The sequence below is a fragment of the Grampus griseus genome (assembly GCF_964374135.1).
Source record: "Grampus griseus genome assembly, chromosome: 20".
Classification (NCBI taxonomy): domain Eukaryota; kingdom Metazoa; phylum Chordata; class Mammalia; order Artiodactyla; family Delphinidae; genus Grampus; species Grampus griseus.
The window spans coordinates 11463308-11483055 of NC_139014.1; the positions used below are offsets into that span (position 1 = coordinate 11463308).

General features: G+C 58.0%; 1 protein-coding gene across 3 annotated transcripts; it reads right to left on the minus strand.

Moving 5' to 3' along the window:
- Nucleotides 1-8572: 8572 nt before the first annotated feature.
- On the minus strand, nucleotides 8573-19542 carry TEPSIN (TEPSIN adaptor related protein complex 4 accessory protein). Of its 3 annotated transcripts, XM_082679857.1 has the most exons (13): nucleotides 19482-19542; nucleotides 17585-17657; nucleotides 17188-17279; nucleotides 16927-17020; nucleotides 14713-14780; nucleotides 14451-14529; nucleotides 14254-14325; nucleotides 13258-13461; nucleotides 12097-12274; nucleotides 11843-11956; nucleotides 11633-11711; nucleotides 11342-11476; nucleotides 8573-10386 (listed from the first exon to the last, which is right to left on the minus strand). In XM_082679857.1, exons 1-13 carry the CDS (start codon nucleotides 19527-19529, stop codon nucleotides 9826-9828), a joined length of 1797 nt encoding a protein of 598 aa, XP_082535983.1. In that variant the 5' UTR covers nucleotides 19530-19542; the 3' UTR covers nucleotides 8573-9825. The 3 variants fall into 3 exon arrangements, 2 of the variants coding, with proteins under 2 accessions (XP_082535983.1, XP_082535982.1); XR_014298375.1 differs by lacking the exons at nucleotides 17585-17657; nucleotides 19482-19542 and having other exon boundaries at nucleotides 8588-8694; nucleotides 9620-10386; nucleotides 17188-17455; XM_082679856.1 differs by lacking the exons at nucleotides 17585-17657; nucleotides 19482-19542 and having other exon boundaries at nucleotides 17188-17455.
- Nucleotides 19543-19748: the final 206 nt, after the last annotated feature.

Consider the following 19748-nt stretch of genomic DNA (forward strand, 5'->3'; position numbering starts at 1 on the left):
AGATGCGCACACATAACCTCTGGCCCGGCCGCAGGGGCCCAGGGCGCCTGAGTCTGCCTGCCACCCAGCTCCCCAGAAGCCTGCCACGCCCACCACCCTCCTCACTGGGTGGCCATCTCCTCATCAGGAGAAGAAGCGAGTGACAGAGTGGGACCCCGAGCACAAACGGCTAAAGGAGGGCCTCCTGGGGTCAAGACGACCTTCCCCGGAGGGGCACTGCTGGGGGTGGCTGGGGGCTGCGGCAGTCATGGCTGTGAGCCCCCACCCTGTGGCAGGTACTCCACTCGCCTGGGCCACATATGCCTCACCTGTAAAATGGGTCTTTAAAAGTGCCTCCCCAGGGGTTATCATGAGGCTCAGACAAGACGGCTGTGAGGCTGGCACGTGGTGAGCACCCCACAGGCGATATTCTAACTGGGGTTAGGGCCCCCAAACTTATCTGACCACAGAACCCCCTCCATCTCCTCAGAACCACCCAGAATATCCACGAGCTCCTGGGAGGCAGCATCTGCTCTCGTGTCCAGGTTCCCCTCCTCCCCTCCTAGGTTGGCCACCTCTGCAGCGGCCCGTGTTGGCCCTTCCTCTTCCGACTGCTCAGCCCTGGGCCTCTCTCTTCGTCCCGGGGGACTGCCTCTGGCCTCCTGGCTTCAAACACCATCCATGGGCTGCCGGTTCCCACAGGTATACCTCCCGCCCCCCGTCCCCTAGTTCCCAACTTAGCTAACCACGCAGCCCCTGGCACCTCAGACCCAAGCGGACTCCTGACCACCACCTCCAGCGCCCTTCCCTGGAGGGCATTTTCTGAAACCGGCTCAGACCGAAGATCCAGGTCTCGTCCCGACATCCTCCCCCTCACCTCCACACCTGCCCCCTCAGCAACCCAGCCGATGCCCCTTCCCCGTCAGTCCCTTCCCTCCACAACCCCCATCCGAGCCCCCATCTCCTCAAACTGGACAACCGCAGCAGCCCCTCCTCTGGCCCTGCCTGGCCGGCCCAGCCCCTCCCCGCAGGGCAGCCACAGCTGATCTTTCTGAACCGGGTCTCAGATCAGGTTATGCCCCCAGTGAAGACCCTGCGAGGACTCCCAGGCAGGGAGAATAAAGTCCACATGCCTAATGCCCCTCAGACCTGACCCTAACCTCTGTAACCTCCTCACTGCCTCCCTTTTCCCTCCTCAATCTGCTTGAGACCCTTCCCTGGGATGTCACGAGGCCCCCTTTCACTCAGAGGGCTGCCTGTCGCTGTCACTCTTCATTCCCTCATCCTGCTTCATTCTTCTTCACTTGACCACCTGCGCACACAGGTTGGTCTGTGCACTGCCTGACGCCCTCGTAAGAATGTAAGGTCCATGAGCGTGGGGACCATGCAGCCCCAGAACCCGGCACGTGGCAGGTGTTCAGGTAATAAGAGGGGGTGAGCGGCACCAGGAATGACCAGAGAGGAATGAGCACAGCCCTCTGTGCCAGGGAGGACTCTGGTGGGCCAGCGGGCACACACCATCGTCCCCCAAGGTCAGCACTGCAGCCTCCTTCAGCCCCAACACCCACAGCAGAGGCTTTGCCCCTACTCTCCAGCGTGAGGGCAGAGGCTGTCCCTGCCACTCACCAGGCCAGTGTCCTCAGTTATGCATTTCCGGTCGGGTCCTGGGGGTGAAATTTAACACCCTCCTCTCCTCGAGGCACTGGCCACACCCACGTGGACCCAGGCTGGCCCACTCAAGGAGCGTGCAGGGCTCTGGGATGGTAAACACCGCCTCTCCGTGGAAACCTCCAGGCCAGACCTCACCTTGCATATAGAGGTGTCCCTCCCAGGACCTGAAGGTGGGTGTCCAGAGTCTCTGCCTGGACCCCTCAAGATGGGCTGTCCCAGGACCCCAGGCAGCTTCTCTGCCCGGCACCTCCCCATCTCTCTGCGGTTTGGTTCAAGGTGGTAAGACCGGACTGCTGCTGACTGGTTTCCACCCCATCCTCCTGGGAAGGCAGGAGGAGCTCAATGGCCCTGGGGCATGAGCCCCTCCTCACCTGTGCGGGGGCACCGATGGGCCCTCACCTGCACCCTCCCCCTCATCTGGGCAGACCCCTTTACCCGCATAAGGACCCCCCCCGGTCACCTGCGTGGACCCCCTCACCTGTGCGAGGGCCAGACCCCTTCACTTGCGCTGGCCTCCGCATCTGGGCGGGCCCAGGACCACCTCACCTGCGCGGGGACGCCCTCATCGGAACGAGGCCCCACTCACCTGCACGTTCCACCTCACCTGCGCAGCCCGGGATGCCCCTCCCTGCGCGGTCCAGGAACCCTCTCACCTGCGCGGGCCCCATCATCTGCGCAGGCCCTGGACCCCCCTTCACCTGCGAGGGCAACCCCACCAGCACAGGGATCCCCTCACCTGCGCGGGTCGGGCCTGGGACTCTGGGCCTGCGGGGCCGAACGGCGAGGGGTGCGCGGGGCCCTCCAGGCGGGGACCGGCGGGGCCCAGGCTTCGGGCCGGCGACTTCACGCCCCCGGCCCCGGCGCTGACTCCGAGGCCCGGTGACAATGAAACGGCCGGGAGGCCGGGCGAGCAGCCGCAGCTAGCAACCAGCAAACAGCCTAGCACCTCCTCCCCGTCCGTCACGGAGGCCCGCCTTTCCTGCCCGCGCCGCTTTCGAATTGGCCCTCCGGCCGCCCGCTCCGGACATCCCGGGAGCTCATTGGGCCGCTCGGCTGTCCTTCGGGAAGTTCAGGCGTGGGAGGAGCAGCAGAGAGCTGGGAGCCCGTGGTGGCGGCGGGCTGCCGATTGGACTTGGCTGCGGGAGGCGGGGTCTCAGCAGACGTGGGGGCGGGTCCTGGGCGGAGCCTGTGGGGAGGGATGGGGGAGGAGGAGTAAGGGGCGGGGTACGGGGACAGCAGCCGGGGGTGTGTGGTCGCTCCAAGCTTCTCTTTCACCCCAACTCAGCCAGCTTGCGCGGCTGCCACAGGGTCCCCGAACTCCCACGCCGTCCCCCGGCTCCCACGCATACCTCGGCTCCCACGCCGCCCCCCGGATCCCACGCGGAACCTCGGCTCCCACGCGGTCCCCGGGCTCCCTCCTTGCCGAGACCCGTCACACGTGGGTCCCGCTACCCTCTGAAAGCTCCGTTTGAGGGTCCAGACCTGCGAGTCCCAGGGAGGCCCGCCTTGGGGGAAACGTGAAGCTGTCAATAGGGTGCCCTTTCTCGGGCGGCCCTGACACTGACTCCCACACCCAGTGCGCGGTGGCGTTGCCCTTTTTGTCTCCATCTTTTCTGTCTTGACGATGCCTTTTTTTTTTTTTTTTGGCCTCCTTCTCGAAAGTTTTAATCCTCCCACCTCCACCCCCGCACCTGGGGGTTGTTTCCTATTATAACCCATGTCCACAGGCCCCACTGGCAGGGCCTCTCCTCCTTGGTGTCCCAGGTGTCCCACGAACGGCACGGTGCGTCCTCCCCAGCGCGCAGGTGGACCCAGCACGCCCAGCGCCGCGCTGCTCGGTCAGATTCCACCGGTCTGTGATCCCTTCACCAGGAAAGCGCCCTCTCCTCCACGAAACTTCTGATCTCACCAACAAGTCGTCTTTCCCTTCAAAATAACAGCACTTTGCTGATTTTTGCCCCACTTTTACAAATCAAATACTTTTTTACTTTAAAATTTTTAAATTTATGTCAATAAAAATCACATTTTGGGGTGTACAGCTGAGTTTTGATGATGCCTAGAGTTGTTGTACCACCACACAAACAAGGCACAGAACATTCTCTCCCCTCCCCAAACCCTGGGCTGCCTCTGTGTAGCCAAACCCTCCCCACCCCTTGCCTCAGCCACCACTAACCTGTCCCCTGTCACTATGATTTTGCCTTTTCCAGAGTGTCGTAGAAATGCAGTCCTGCGGTGTGTAGCATTTTGGGTCTGGTTTCCTTCGCTTAGCGGTGTGAGAGGCATCCATGTTCCTCTTCATTGCCGACTAGTATTCCACAGTATGCGTGAACCATACTTTATTACTCAGCAACCCAAGGACATAGGGTTGTTTGCAGTTTGGGACAATTATGAATGGAACTGCTGTAAACATTCACTTTTAGGCTCTTGTATAAACATAAGTTTTCATGTCGCTTGGGTAAATAAATACTTAGGAGGGGACTACTAAATTGTATGGTAGGTACATGTTTAACTGTTTAAGAAACCGCTCAACTTTTCCAAAGGAGGTGTATCTTTTTACATTCTCACCAGCAGCGGCTGAGTTCCAGTTGCTCCCCATTGCTCTCACACTTGATATTACTGGGTTTTTTAATTATTATTTTTTTAAGTAATACTAATAGGTGTGTAATGGCATCCCACGTGGTCTTCAATGGCATTTCCCTAATGACGTCGAAAATCTATTCATGCGCTTCTCTGCCCTATATTCATATACCTTCTTTGGTGAGGTGTCTGTCCAAATCTTTTGCCAACTTTGTAAACTGGGGTTTTTGTTTTATCATCGAGTTTTGAGTGTTCATTATATGTTCTCGCTACAAGTCCTTCCTGAGGACTGTGATTTGCAAACATCTTCTCTCGTCTGTGGCTTGTCTTTTTGTCCTCTTCACTGTGTCATTCAAAGTGAAGTTCTTCAACTTTGATGACGCCCAGTTTTTTCTATTGCAGTTTGAGCTTTTTGTATCTCATAGACGCCATTGCCTAATCCAAGGACAGAACATTTTCTGCTAGGTTTTCTTCTGGAAGTTTTACACTTAGGTCTGTGGCTCACTTTAAATTTTGTGTAAGAGGGGCTTCCCTGGTGGTGCAGTGGTTAAGAATCTGCCTGCCAATGCAGGAGACATGGGTTCGAGGCCTTGTGCAGGAAGATCCCACATGCCGCGGAGCAACTAAGCCACAACTACTGAACCTGCGCTCTAGAGCCTGTGAGCCACAACTACTGAGCCCATGCACCACAACAATTGAAGCCCACATGCCTAGAGCCTGTGGTCTGCAACAAGAGAAGCCACCGCAATGAGAAGCCCATGCACCACAATGAAGAGAAGCCCCCGCTCACCGCAACTAGAGAAAGCCCGTGCAGCAACAAATACCCAACACAGCCAAAAATAAATAAATAAAATAAATTTTAAAAAACACTTGTGTAAGATATGAGATGGGGCCAAGCCTCATTCTTTTCTTCCAGTTGTTTTAGTACTATCCGGTGAAAGTCTATCCTTTCTCCATTGAATTACCTTGACACCTGTGGAAAACCAATTGACCATATCTGTGTGGGTCTGTTTCTGAACTGTCTGTACTGGTTCATTGATCTGTGTCTGAACTTTCACCCATCTCACACTTCAAATCAGGTACTGTGAGCCTTCTGTGTTCTTTTTCAAAATCACCTTAGCTATTCTAATTGCTTTGACTTTGGCTGTAGCTTTTAGGATCAGCTTGTCTCCATCTACAAAAAAATCCAAGGTGAGTTTGATGGGGATTATGTTAAATCTATAGATCAATCTGGGGAGAATTGACATCTTACCAGTAAAATTTTCCAATCTGTGAACATGGTATATCTCTCCATTTATGTAGGTCTTCATTGATTTCCTTCATCAGTCTTTTGTATTTTCATCATACGGAGCCTACATATATTTTTTAGATTTATACCTAATTATTTCATTTTTCAGATGCTATCGTAAATAATAGTGTTTTTTTGTTTTTCTTAAATAAATTTATTTTATTTATTTTTATTTTTGGCTGTGTTGAGCCTTCGTGGCTGTGTTCAGGCTTTCTCTAGCTGCAGCGAGCAGGGGCTACTCTTCCTTGCAGTGCATGGCCTTCTTATTGCGGTGGCTTCTCTTGTTGTGGAGCACGGGCTCTAGGCGCGTGGGCTTCAGTAGTTGTACCACGTGGGCTCAGCAGTTGTGGCACATGGGCTTCAGTAGTTGTAGCACGTGGGCTCAGCAGTTGTGGCACGTGGGCTCTAGAGCGCAGGTTCAGTAGTTGTTGTGGTGCGTGGGCTTAGTTGCTCCGCGGCATGTGGGATCTTCCCGGACCAGGGCTTGAACCCGAGTCCCCTGCATTGGTAGGTGGATTCTTAACCACTGCACCACCAGGGAAGCCCTATCATAAATAATAGCTTTTTAAATGTCAATTTCCAATTGTTTATCACCAGTATACGAAAATACAGTTCATGGTATAATTTACTCTGTAGCCTGTATTCTTGCTAAACTCATTTATTAGTTTTAGGGTTTTGTGTAGATCCCATGTGATTTTCTACATAGACAATCATGCTCTCTGTGAATAGAAAGTTTTATTTCCTCCTTTCCAATGTGTTTGCCTTTTATTTTTTTCTTCTTTTATTTTGTGGCTGGAGCTTCCAGGACAATGCTAAACAGAAGTGATGAGCGTGGACAACCTGGCCTTGTTCCCAATCTTAGGGGGAAAACATCCAGTCCTTTGCCATTAAGTATGGTGTTAGCCATGAGATTTTTGTAGATACCCTTTACCAGGTGAAAGAAATTGTTATATTTCTAGCTTGGTTTTTTAAAAAATCATGAATGAATGTTCAATTTTCTCTGTTGCTATTTCTGTGTAAAATGATAATGTGATTCTTTCTCCTTTAGTGTGTTAATATGATGAATTGCACTGATTGATTTTCAGATGTTGAACCAGCCTTCCTTCCCCAGGAAAAACTCCACTTATTGTGGTGTATTACTTTTTGTATATTGCTGGATTTGTTTCGCTAATTTTTTTTAATTAATTAATTAATTTTTATTTTTTGGCTGCGCTGGGTCTTTGTTGCTGCGTGCGGGCTTTCTCTAGTTGCAGAAAGCAGGGGTTACTCTTCGTTGTGGTGCGCGGGCTTCTCATTGCAGTGGCTTCTCTTGTTGCGGAACACAGGCTCTAGGTGCACAGGCTTCAGTAGTTGTGGCTTGCAGGCTCTAGAGCGTAGGCTCAGTAGCTGTGGCACACGGGCTTCACTGCTCCACGGCATGTGGGATCCTGCTCTGCGGACCAGGGCTCGAACCCATGTCCCCTGCATTGGCAGGCGGATCCTTAACCACTGCGCTACCAGGGAAGCCCTGTTTTGCTAATATTTTGTTGAGGACTTTTTTTTTAATCTATGTTGATGAAGGAGATTGGTCTGTAGTTCTCTAGACCAAGCGTACATGGAACATTCACCAAGATAGACTATATTCTGGGCCACTAAACAAACTTTAACAAAGTTTGAAATCTTTAACAATATAATGGAAGTCTCACAAAATATGTTCTCTTACATCAGAGTTAAAGTAGTAATAACAAAAAAAACACACTTTAAAATAATCCATCAGACAAAAAGAAAGTCTTATGGAAAATTAGAAAATATTTTGAACTGAATAAAAATAAAATATTTCAAAATTCATGGGATGCAGCTAAAGCAGTGTCTAGAGGAAAACGTGTGGGATTCCATGCTCCCAATGCAGGGGGCCCAAGTTTGATCCCTGGTCAGGGAACTAGATCCTGCCTGCCGCAACTAAAAGAGCCCACATGCCTCAACCAAAGATTCTGCATGCCACAACTAAATATCCCACATGCCTCAACTAAAGATCCTGCATGCCACAACTAAAAAAAAAAAGAAAATGATCCCACATGCCACAACTAAGACCTGGTGCAGCCAAATAAATAAATATTTTTAAAACGTTTGTATTAGAAAAGAATAAAGTTCTCAAATCAATAATCTAAGCTTTAGAAAACTAGAGAAAGAAAAACAACCAGAATGAATGAAATAATAAAGAGCAAAAATCAATGAAATAGAAAACATAAAACTAGTAGATAGAATTAAACCGTTAGTTCTTCGAAAAGGTCAGTAATATTAATAAACCTCTAATCAGACTAACCAAGGCGAAAAATTATCAGTAACAGAAATGACAGGTGGGACTCTATAGAAATTGAAAGAATAATGAAAAGTAGGCTAGAAAAACTCTATAGCTGGGGCTCCCCTGGTGGTGCAGTGGTTAAGAATCCGCCTGCCAATGCAGGGGACACAGGTTTGAGCCCTGGTCCAGGAGGATCCCATATGCCACGGAGCAGCTAAGCCCGTGCGCCACAACTACCGAGCCTGTGCTCTAGAGCCCATGAGCCACAACTACTGAGCTCACATGCCACAACTACTGAAGCCTGCACGCCTACAGCCGGTGCTCCACGAGAGGCCACTGCAGTGACAGGCCCGCGCACCGCAACAAGGAGTGGCCCCCACCCACTGCAACTGGGGAAAGCCCGCATGCAGCAACGAAGACCAATGCAGCCAAAAATAAATTAAAAAAAAAAATTACTTAAGCTCGCCTATGAAGAAATAGATAACCCAAATCATCCTAAATCTACTTAAGAAATTGAACTTCATAGTTAAAAACCTTGCAATTTAGAAAATTACAGGACAAGATAGTTCCACTAGGGAGTCTTAACAAACATTTAAGGAAGAAATACCTGTCCCTGCTTTTAGAAGTCTCTCTGTGTGCCCCTTAGGGCCATTTTCACACACACACACACACACACACACACACACAAAGACGGAAAATTAAAAAAAAAAGCAAACAGTGCAGCTTTGTGTGAACAGCAGTGTTTATGTAGGAGGTGTGACCCCAGGTCAACCCCAGTTCTTCCAAGAAGGACCACAGCCATTGCTCTGAGGTGGCCGTACAGTCTGCAGGCAGTGGTCACGGCAGGGGGGAGCTGACACGGGTCACACAGGGACCCAGTGCTGGAAAGGACCCCATCCTGCTGGACGAGAAGGTGTGACGCTGCTTAGGACACCCCCGCTACCCCCGCTGAGAGAGGGATCTGACCTCAAAGACCCAAGCAGTGATTCCAAATCCACCCAAAAATCCTTGTTTCTGAGGGCCAGGCAGGCAGGGGTTTCCCCAGGGGACCCCGAGGTCAGCATTTGTGAGGCCCTGTGCCTGCCTGCTGCTATAGGAATTCAAGTCCAAATGGCCAGTCTCTGGCCAAGGAGACAGTGGGGGCAGGGGGGAATGACTGAGGTGGCCCTGCGGTCCTCCTCTCAGGCCTGTCGTCTGGAAACAGCAGAAGCTTGGCTGGGGGCCGGGCCTGGGCTCAGCCTGCAGACAGGACCTGTCTGTCTCCCCCTGGTGCCCCTCTCTGTGTGCCCGTGAGGACCCTGGGGACTGAGGACAGTTCCAAGGGGCGTCTGGTCTCTGAGCTCGGTCAGCAGGCCTTCCCGCCCACACCCTCCAGGCAGGCCACGCCATACACCCACCCCACTGTCCTCCCTTAGGATCCCTTTGGCAACTGGGAAAAGCGGGTGGTGTGCTCATCCGGCCAGACCAGATGGCTGTGAGGTGGGGGACCCAGCAGCCCAGGGCCCGCCGGCTGCCAGTCTCAGCAAGCACTCGGCTCCTCATTCTGTGCCCGTCCCGCCCTCCCTGTGTGTCCTGCGGGCTGCTTGGGGGGCTGCTCCTCGGCCATCACACCCACGGGGTGGGCTGGGGGGGGGTCCTGCCCCCCAGCAGAAAAATGGGGAACCCACCTCAGGGACAAGGTTGGGGAGTAGTCCCCATGGGCAAGGATGACCCTTCCAGCAGTGCCGGCCTGGCTCTTGCTGGTTCGTGGACTCCTGAAATATTATCTGTGTTTTACTGGTGGCTATTCTCGTCACTGGGTGGGCTATCCACTCTGAGCTTACCTGGCTGGGTGGCTACCCTCACCAAGGCCTCAGTGGGTGAGGGGAGGAGGCCAGAGGAGGGCGAGGCCGACTGCAGACACCTGAGGGGAGCCACTCTTTGGTGGGACACAGAGGCTGTGGGCACATGGGGACAGCACAAAGTCACAGAGTCCTAGGAGTGAGGGGCTGGGGGACACAGACTCTGCAAGTGGCCCAGGCTGACAAGATCATGAGTTTAAGAATGCGAAAGCTGATGGCTCAGAGCCAGAAGGCTCCTTTGCTGCCACCCTCTGTGACGACGTCCAGGGAGCCTGGCAGGCTGGGAGGGGTTCTTCTGCAGCAGTCCCGGCCCCCACCAGGCGGGGACAGGCCACCAGTTCCATGCCAGCGAACAAGGAGTCACAGCTATCCCCGGGGCCCGGGTCAAGCTCTGGCCCTCTCTTTGCAGTGTCTGTGCTGAACGGGCCCCGCTCGGATCCAGCCCCCTGCTCTCTGGAACCTGCCAGTCTGGTCTTGGCCTCCCTGGCATCCGCACGGGCTGGAAGGGGGCAGCCCTCCAGGGAAGTCGGGGGCACAGGGCCGGGCTGCAGCCCCGATGGGGGAGCGGTGCCCTTGGGCGAAAACAGAGCTGAACTCAGAGGCTGCAGGAAACCCTGGCCCCCCGTGAAAGGCAGGGTGTCGGTCAGCAGGTCTGATGGGCCCACACGGGCGACTGCGGGGCCAGGCTCGGCTGGGGGCCTCCAGGCAGGGGGCCACTGTCGGCAGGAGGCTTCAAAGTGTCTCAGGATCTGAACGAGGGAAGAAGAGGGGAATCAGTGAGGGCTCCTGTGCTCCTCCAGGAATCTCAGAGGACATGGCCCTCCCAGTTCCCTCCTCAATGCCGCTGCCCAGAGCAGGGGGCAGGGCCGCTAGCCGCTCACAACTATTCTCGTGTCATTCCCCCAACTGCAGCGCTGCTGCTCCCCACCCACTGTCACACAAATGGACACTTTCCCGGCATCAAGCTGCCGTGTGACCTGCCAGAGCAGGAAAAGCCCCCCTGGTCAGGTGCCACACGAGCACCCGACACACACGCGGAGAGAACAGACATGTCTAAACCCCCTGATCGTTCCCACCTGCCAGACTCCTGGGTCCTTCCCAGGTTTTAGAAACACCACCGTGACATGCCCACAACGTGTTTCGTGTGTGGCAGGTTCACTAGTGCTTTGAAGAAGGGCAGTTTAGGGACAGGTGACTAAGGATCTGAATCTTCAGCCACCACAGAGGAAACCAGAAGCCGAAGGATGCCAACAGCGGGCGGAGGTGCTGGGGCCTGGCTGCTGCCGAGGGGCCCCCAGCGAAGATCCCGGGTGGCCTCCCCACATTCATCAGTGGAAAGAAGACTCAGACGAACGGAACCATTTCTGTCCTCCTGGAGCTGGGGATCTGGGAGCAGAGCTCAGACCCACGAGCTGTGACCCAGAGTACAGAACAGAGGGACAGATGCATCCAAGCATTCGAGGAGAGCTTCCCACAGGAGACGAGCCCTGAGGGAGAGCGAGTCGCCCGAAGGGCAGAGCTGCTGGGCAGAAGGGCGGGGGAGAGGCCAGGCCCCCGACCGCTGTCCTAAGGGCATGACCTGTCCCTCCTGTCCAGCAAGGGCAGGAGGGGCGGGTCTAGGGAAGGCAGTGGAGGGTGGGGGAGACGGTGTAGGGCTGTCGAGGCGTCCTGTGCCCGCTTCTCTGGGTCCCAGAGGCTGCCCACCTTGGTGGCCTTGTTGGTCACGGGTCCAGGGCTGCCCACACTGAGCTCCTGCAGCCGAGGCCGGGCAAGGAGCAGGACTCGCTCCTGGGAGAGCAGGTCGGTGCACCCGAGGGAGGCGATGGCACCCAGGGCTCTCTGCGGGGCGGGCTTGATGTCAGCAGGGTCCACCCCCAAGGAGGGCTGTCTGACCAGCTCCCTCCCTCCTCTCGGCCCTCAGCCGAGCTGGGCGGTCCACCAGAATCCCGTGCTCACTCCCCCCTCACCCACCACCACCCCCGCTCCCCCCCTCACCATCTGCACACGCTCGCTGGTTGCGCCCAGGTGGCGGATGAGCAGCTCCAGCACGGCCTCACAGTTGAGGAGTCCACACCTGCATGTAGGGGGCACCGGGCAATGGGGCTGGGCCAGCAGAGCAAGAGGGGGGCGGTGTGCAGAGCCAGGGTGAGAGGCGGGGGGGGGGGGGCGCAGGGCTGGAGGGCCTGCAGTGGGTCCGGGGCTCACTCTTTGATGAAGTGCTGCACCTCCTCTCGGCTCAGGAAGCAATGTGGCCCCCGTGTCACGGCCCGGACCAGGCTCAGCTCCTGCTGGCAGTCACTCAGGATCACGGCCTCGACCCTGTCGGGGGCACGCAGGTCAGGAAAGAGAGTGGACTCCACCCATGCCAGGAGGGGTTAAGCCTTTCCGGGTCAAGTCTCCCCCATCGGGGTAGGACCCTGGAGCAGGGCAGGGAGGGGTGCCCTGGGGTGCTGGCTCACCTTTCTGCCAGGTCGCTGGGTGCCCGGCTGGCTCCTGAGGGGCTGTCACTGCCCGACGGACTACCTGAGTCCGAGGCCTTGCCCAGGTCGTCATTTTCCTGGGAAGAATCCTGAGAGTTTGGGCTGCTGTCCAGCTCCTCCCAGCCGCCTCCGGCCTGCCCAGGCTGGTGTCTCATGGCTGGAAGAAACAGTGACCAAGGGTAAGACCCTTGTGGGCCTCAGACTGGCCCCATGTCCATCTTCCAGGAGCCCTGGATGGGGAGACCCAGGGAAGGGCCTGGGGGCTGGGTCCCGAGATGTGGACAGGGTGGCCGCCTGGGCTCCAGCTCCAGGAAACACCAGGCGAGAGGAGACGGGACAGAATGGGGCACATTCTGACTCAGGGCCAGGGTGGGGGGTCCCGCACGGGACACGCCCAGCCTGGAAGATGCAGGAAGCAGTGCCAGGCACCACAGGCCAGGCGGGAGGCAGGACACGCAGGGCAGCGGGCTGGGGCAGTGGGGCGGCGCCCAGCACAGCAGCTCTCAAATCCCAGTGAGTCCTGACATTCTTCCTTCTAGCCAGACAAACGTGACAGCAGCTTCTGGGAAAGGCGGAGATCACAGACAGATGCCCCTCCTTCCTTTCTTACAGCTCACCACTAGAACGCACGTGCCACGGAGCCTGGCCCCTGTGGGGGGCTTCCCTGTTGTCCCTGGGCCCTGATGGGCTGCACAGCCGCTTGAACGCGCTGGGTGAATGCACAAGAGCTGGGGCTGGGCTCCCGTCCCAGCTCAAGTCCTGCTTCTGTGTCTGAGCAGCTGGGATCCTGGGCAGACCCCGCCTTCTCGTGGGGCCTTACCACCCAAGTTCCCACCCAGAGCAGACTGACAGAGACGTCAGACAGTGCAGGGACAAGGCAGCCACCGCAGAGGCCCCAGGGAACTCGAGTCGTGTGGGCGGCCGGCTCTGTGGGGGTTCCCACGTGGCCAATGGAGCATGCTGGCTCTGAGAGATGTCGTGGGAGCGGCAGGGTGTGGCTCGTACCCCCTCCCACCATGGGTGGGCTGCTTTCTTCCTCCTCCCCCATCAGCTCCGGCCTGGCCCGAACAGGTGACAGGAAGCCCAGGGCCCTGGGAGGGGGAAGCCAGACCCCTCCAGGGGAGGAGTCTCGCTGGATACCTCGGGCACCTGGGCCGGCTGTGGGGAGAGGGTTCCCAGGGGTTGGAGGGCCGAGGCCGGCTGAAGGTGTCACAGCCGGCTGGTAGGCGTCACCTCGCAGAAGGGACCTCTGGGAGCTGGGGCTCTCAGGCCCAGGGCGCATGGCGCTGGCCACCACCTCTGCGGCCTTCTGGATGGTGGACAGGAAGGCTTCGCCTGCAGAGCCTGCACCAGAGACGGAGAGGAGACGGCGCAGCCCCTCTCAGTCCTGCCCCGTTTTCCCAGGATGAGGTGCCCCTGCCTGCTCCCCACCCAGGACTTGGAAGCAGGACACAAGCTGCAGTCACAGAGCAGAGACCGTGTGGAGGGACAGGGCCCTTCCGGAAGCTTCCGTGGTGAATTCACTTCAGTGCATCCTGGCCCCGTGGAACCTGGACGCTCGGCAGCTCACAGCAAAGCTGTGCCGCTGTGCCCCCTGGGTCCCCGCCTCGGAGCAGGGGGCCACCTGAAGTGCTTGTCCTGAGAACCACAATCTCCGTGGCCGCTTAAGGAGTGCTCACGCCCAGGGCTGAAGGGCCTTCCCACGAGTGCCCCACAGAGGGTGATCCGGCGGCCACCCCCAAATTAGGAACAGGTGGGGCCTCTGAGGCAGACCCACTTCGGGAATTACAAGTGCCAGGGAACTGGGAGCCGTGACCACACAGTCAGCACAGCAGCCTGACACGGCCCAGTGGCCCTGCTGGGGCCTCAGGCTCTCCCAGCAAGCAGGGCCGGCACCCGGCCTGCTCTAAATCACCCCTGCCACAGCCGGGACCACCACCCTCTGCCCTCGGCTCCTTGAAGGAGCCAGCGCTGGGGGCCCGAGCGCAAGGCTGACCCTCAGCCTGGCTTCTCACCTGTCGGTTAAACAGAGCCAGCTGCACCTGCCCTGCCGCCCCAGGGTGGGAGGGAAGTCAGTCGGGGGGCGCACAGGCCCCGCCCACCCCTCGCCCGGCCCCTCATCCCCACAGCACTCACCTGTGTGGCCCCGTTCCTTGCTGTAGCCGAAGCCCTGTAGGGAGCTCTGGGGCCTGGACTGGGAGCCCATGCCTGTGGGGAGGCCCACGTCAGCAGCGGCGGGGACCCCCACCCTCAGTCCCGGATACTCAGGGGAGGAGAGGCCGTGAGCCCCCGCAGAGTGGAACCTGGTGATGGGGCTGGACGTACTTGCATACCTGCTGGAGGCAGGGCCCTGGGTGGCTGGGAAGGAGGCAGAGGTGACAAGGCGTCCGAGAACAAGGCAGCCCCCAAGTCCTAGGCAGAGGCAGAGGACACTCAGCACAGCCACACGCCGCTGTCCTCCCGCCCACCCCTCTGCTCTGCACCCCTGTCCCCTTCTCCTCTGAGGGCCACACACAGGGGCTCTCGTCCCGCAGCAGGAGTGGAACCAGAGTCCCGGGTGGGAAAAGCAGGGAGAGACCTGGGTCCTGGGCTCACCTGGGCGGCTGCCCGCACCTTCTGGTACAAGCTGTTCCCGTGGAGAGGATCCGGGGGTCCCGTGAAAACTGCGGGACGGAGGCAGAGGGGAGCAGAGCTGAGCTGGGCTATGCCAACCACCCCGAGGGGCCCAGCCTCAAAGCCCACCCCCGACACAGGTGGTGAGCCTCGGCCCCGCCCAGCCCCCCAGGAAGCCCCTGCTCAGCATCCCCCCCCCGAGTCCCTGGGGGCTTCCTAAAGCACAGATGCACCACTGTCCCCAGGCCTGAGGTGGCTATGCCCTCACAACCCCTCGGCTCCCCCGGCCCACACCCCCAGCGGTGAGGCTGCAATCCGACCTCCAGAACATCATGGGCTGCATCACTCCCTGACCCCACTGCCGCCCCCGCCTGAGCTCCTGCACCTGCGGCCTAACTGCCTCCCCTCAACCCCTTCTCCACCCAGAGGCAACCAGAGGGGGCTCTTGTCCGATTCAAAACACTTAGCGCTTCCAGGGGCTCAAAGATGATAAAACTCAAGTTCCTTACCACGTCTGAAAAGTCTCCTGCTCATAAAACTTCAGATGTGGTGAATCAAACGAGCTTAAATCTCATTAAGCCACTCGCGGGCTCTCCCTGCCGCAGGGCCCTTGCACTAGCTGGAGGACACCTTATGCCTGGCTCCACCTCATCCTTTCAGAGCTGAGAGGAAGAGCAGGGCCTCTCTGTTTCCTCTGTCCAAACACATCGCACTTTTCACCCATCTGGTGCTGTCTCCACCCTGGCAGGCCAGCCCCGGGGTGTGCAGACCACGGCCCTGCAACCAGGTAGGGCGGGCACCTCCCTGCTGCCGTGCCACAGCTCCCACCCTCCCTGTGGGGCCCAAGCCTCGAATTGCAGGGGACCCCCACCTGGCCCCCAAAGTAGGGCCGTCCTCTCTGTGTACCTTCCTGCTCCCAGCACCATCTCTTCTCACAGCCTATGCAGGCCTATCTGGGCACCCGTCCTCTGGGGGCAGTGCTCAGAGCTCAAGCGATTTTGGTGCCAACAGAAAACCACGGTCTGCTGTCCCTGTTCTGCTTCATCTGCCCTCTTTGGAGACCAGGATAGAGGTGACATCTGGCACCAGCCATGGTCACATGAGCTGCCCAGCGGGACAGGCCCATTCTGACCAGCTGGCTGGTGAGTATGAACCAGCTGCGCTGCTTCAGTGCACAAGCTCCGGGGAGCTAAGTCGTGACAAGTGCACCCCCAGCCCCCTGGATGCCTCTGGGCATCTGCTGAGTCATGGTCTGTGCCCGCTTCAAGGCCATTCCCTGTCTCCGAGGCGCTGGCATAGTGGCCCAGGGCCCACGGGCAGCCCAGCGCCACCCCAGCCTCAGTCCTGCCTGCAGTAAAGGGGGGACAGTGGATTTGGGGTGTGGGTGGGATAAGTCCCAGCACCTGGCGGGTGGGACTAACTCGCTAACTGCTGAGGGTCTCCTGCAAGCAAGCAGTGGCCGAGGGACTCAGTCCCCTCCGTGGCATTGCCCCTCAGGGACAGCTTGGCAGGGTGGGTTCTTGCCTGAACACCAAGGCCCTCCTGTTCAGTTTGCCCCACCCGAGGAGAAGATCTCAGGCCATGTCCCCACAAGTCCTTGTTAACAAGAGATGAGAGACGCACGGACACCTCCGGCCTGGGGGTGGGTGAGTGATGGGGCTCCACCCCAGACCCACCTGTCGCCTGGACCACGACAGGCCAGAGCCCCACCTCTCCTGCCGGCCTCACCAGTCCCGTCCTCCCACAGCCCTTCCAACAGCGGAAGGCTTACTAGGGCCCTGAGGAGCAGCCCTGGGGAGAAGAGAGAGCCCGTGGCAGGGATGGCAGTGCGGACGCTTGCCGAACGCCCACCGTGTGCAGGGCACAAGGACAGGAAAGGTCCAGGCCGCAAGGGCCTGGCAGGGCTCACGGACAGACACCAGTCATTCTGTACAGTGCGGTGAACACAGGGGAGGAGCAGGGGGCTAAGCGCAGGGAGGGCTTGGAGGAGCCCCGAGCTGAGCTGGCCTGGCCCTTTGGGGAGGAGGGAAGGGTCTGGCACAGAGGAGCTGGCAGCAGAGGACAGGGTGGACGGAGCACAGGGTGGGAGCATGAGTAAGGGGTGGGGGAGCGGGGGCCCGGGTTATGGGATTTGGCCAAGACCTGCCCTGGCCACCCTCCTCCCTGCACCTCCACTGGGTTGTGCCGGTGCTGTACCTGCGGCTTCCTGGATGAAGGCGGGGTTGCGCTTAAGGATGAGCAGGAAGGACGAGGAGCCATGACCGCACAGGTGCAGCATGATCTTCAGTACCTGGGGGAGCAGGCACATGGGGCAGAGCTGGGCCCAAAGAATGGCACCCCTCCCGACACAGCCACCGCGCCCCCGGCTCACCCCTCCCCTCCAGCCTCACCACCGGGGGCAGGACTGGGCCCTAAACTAACCCCCAGGAAAGTCTGCGGAGCCGCTCACGGACTCACCTTGAGCTTCACGCGGCCAGAGCCGCTCTGCAGACGGCTCAGCAGGTACTCCAGGAGGCACTGGCTGCTGCCCAGGGACTCGTGGGTGATCTCTGGGAGGCGCTCGGTTAGGGAAGGGGCGAGCTGACCCTGGGCCGCACACGGCCGCTGGCCTGGGCGAGAAGCCAGGCCTTCCTGCCACACGCTCCTCAGCGTGTCCCCCCAGCAGGCGCCCACCCAGGCCCTGGTTTCAGGAGCATCAGGCTTCGAGGGTTTCCTGGGCCTCATATCATCAGTAGTGCGGCTTTCAGAGCCCGCTCACACCTGGCTACTATGGAAAAGGAGCCGTGGCCCGCTCAGGGTAGAAGCCCAGGAACCCTGCTCCAGGGCCCCCACATGTGTCCACAAGGAAGGATACTGGCGATCTCCTCAAACAGGTAGCCTGGACACGGGACGTCATCATCCGACGTTCCCTTCAGGAGAATCGGGAGCTGAAAGGGAGGGAGAGCCCTGCCCACAGTGAGTGGCCATGCACACAGGGGGCCCCCGGACACCAAAGGGGCCACCCATTCCTGAGATGGGCCACAGGAGCCCTCGTTCTCGGGTCACCGGTCTCCACACATCTCGTTGTTGGCATGCCACAGGGTGAGGGGACCCAGAGAGGGCAGTTATGGTCCTACAGGCCACAGGAAGCCTGCAGGAGCCTCCCTTGTGGAGGTCAGCAGGAACGCCTGCGAAGAGGAAACGGGTGGTGGTCTCCATGGTGACGGGCCCTCTGGGTCAGGATTCGGCATGGCCCCCAGACCCCTATGCTTACAGCCGCACAACTTAAAACCACCTTTAGTTTACCTACTTACTGACTGGCAAAAAAAAAAAAAAAAGCCCTTGGGGTCAGCCCCCTTCCCACTTCCCACGCAGGGCACTGGGAAGATTACATTTTTCCGGAACACAAATCAGCAAAGTGACATAACCATTCAGCCTGACCGACCTACAGCTCCACTTCTATGAAAGGACTCCACGGAAACAACCCAAAGCAAGAACAACCAACTTAGTTGTGTGTCTCACGTTTACCTGTTGACAGAAATTAAGAGCTGACTCAGCACAAAGACCTACAGCTTATAGGGATAAAACCCAGAAACACCCGTTCCACATCATTGAACATCTGGGGGGCACAAGCCTCAGTGTAGACAGACTTCACGTGCCCTCCGGGAGGTGCTGGCCACAGATACGGTCTGCCTGAATGTCGCACGAGGCTGTGTGTGTACACAGTCTTTAGCTATTTGTCCACCAAGACCCAGAGGGGAGCTGGCAAGGTCTGCAGAACCGTAGAATGCTTGGCACATAAGCGAAATCTCTGCTCAAAGAAAACTGACTGTGCTTCTGGCAGCACGAGGGTGAACCGGGAATCCCCCCACCCCCATCCCCACCGCCTGCCTGAGGAAGCTCGAGGTGCCAGGAGAATTTACTGGGTCATTTCAGAAGCATTTTCTAAGAAGGACCTACAATTGTGAACACGGAACTCCTACAACTCGGGAGTATCTTTCTCAAGGACCTGAAGGCCACTCCTCTAAATGTAACCATCAGGAAGGACAGGGGCTGTCTCCCAGTCGCTACTGGACGATGGGATCCTAGCTTCTGTAACCACCAGCTATCAGCACAGCAGCCGGTATCCCGTGGACACTGCCCAACTGCCTATAATTTTTCACTTGAGCTCCACCCGTCCCTCCTTCTGTCCTGAAAACTCTCAGTCCTCTCTGCACAATTTGGAGTGGAGCTCAGGGCTTCCCCCACCGCCTGAGCCACTGAATAAAAGGTTTTCCCGTTTCCCGGACCAGTGTCTGGTTGTGTTTATCTTAGACAGAATTTGGGGTCACTATGTTTCCTTTTCTGTAAGGTTATTGATACTTTAAGTTGGGTAAGAAAACAAAAACTGGGGTCCCACAACTCTCTTCTCCAACTTGGATTTTGTTCAAGGGGGTCTCACTGTCCCCAGTGGACCTGACACACGGGTAGCCTGACCTGCCCCCTCGACGTACGTGCTGTGGGATCCCCCAGCTTTGGGAGGGGCCGAAGAGTAGGAGGGGAGAGGAGGAGGGGTCTGGGGTGTAGGAGGGGACGGAAGGGGGTGAAAAAGAGTAGAGAGAATAAGTGGGAGGGGCCGGGGGACGACGGAGGGGACGCCGAGCTCAGGAGCAGCCGGAGAGCCCGGCGCGGGGACGCCGCGAGGGTCGAGCGGAGCCAGGGAGGCGGCCGGTTCGGGCCGGGGGCGAGGCCAGGAGGCGGCGCGCGGCGGGGCCGGGGCCCCCCGCACTCACCCGGTGCAGGAAGCTCAGGCGGTCCCGCAGCGGCACCGTGGCCGCCATGGTGCCGGTCAGCTTCCGGCCCCGCCCAGCTCCCGCCAGGCCCGAGCCCCTTCCAATAACTGCGCGGGTCTGACCCCGCTGGCCAATCACTCGCGTGAGGCGGGCCCTGCGGCTGACTTCGGGAAACAATATGCACATGAACCAATCCAAAGTCCAAGGACAAAGACAGACAAAACCGCGAGCCAATTGCAAGGCTCTGGAACACCAGGAGCGGTTCCG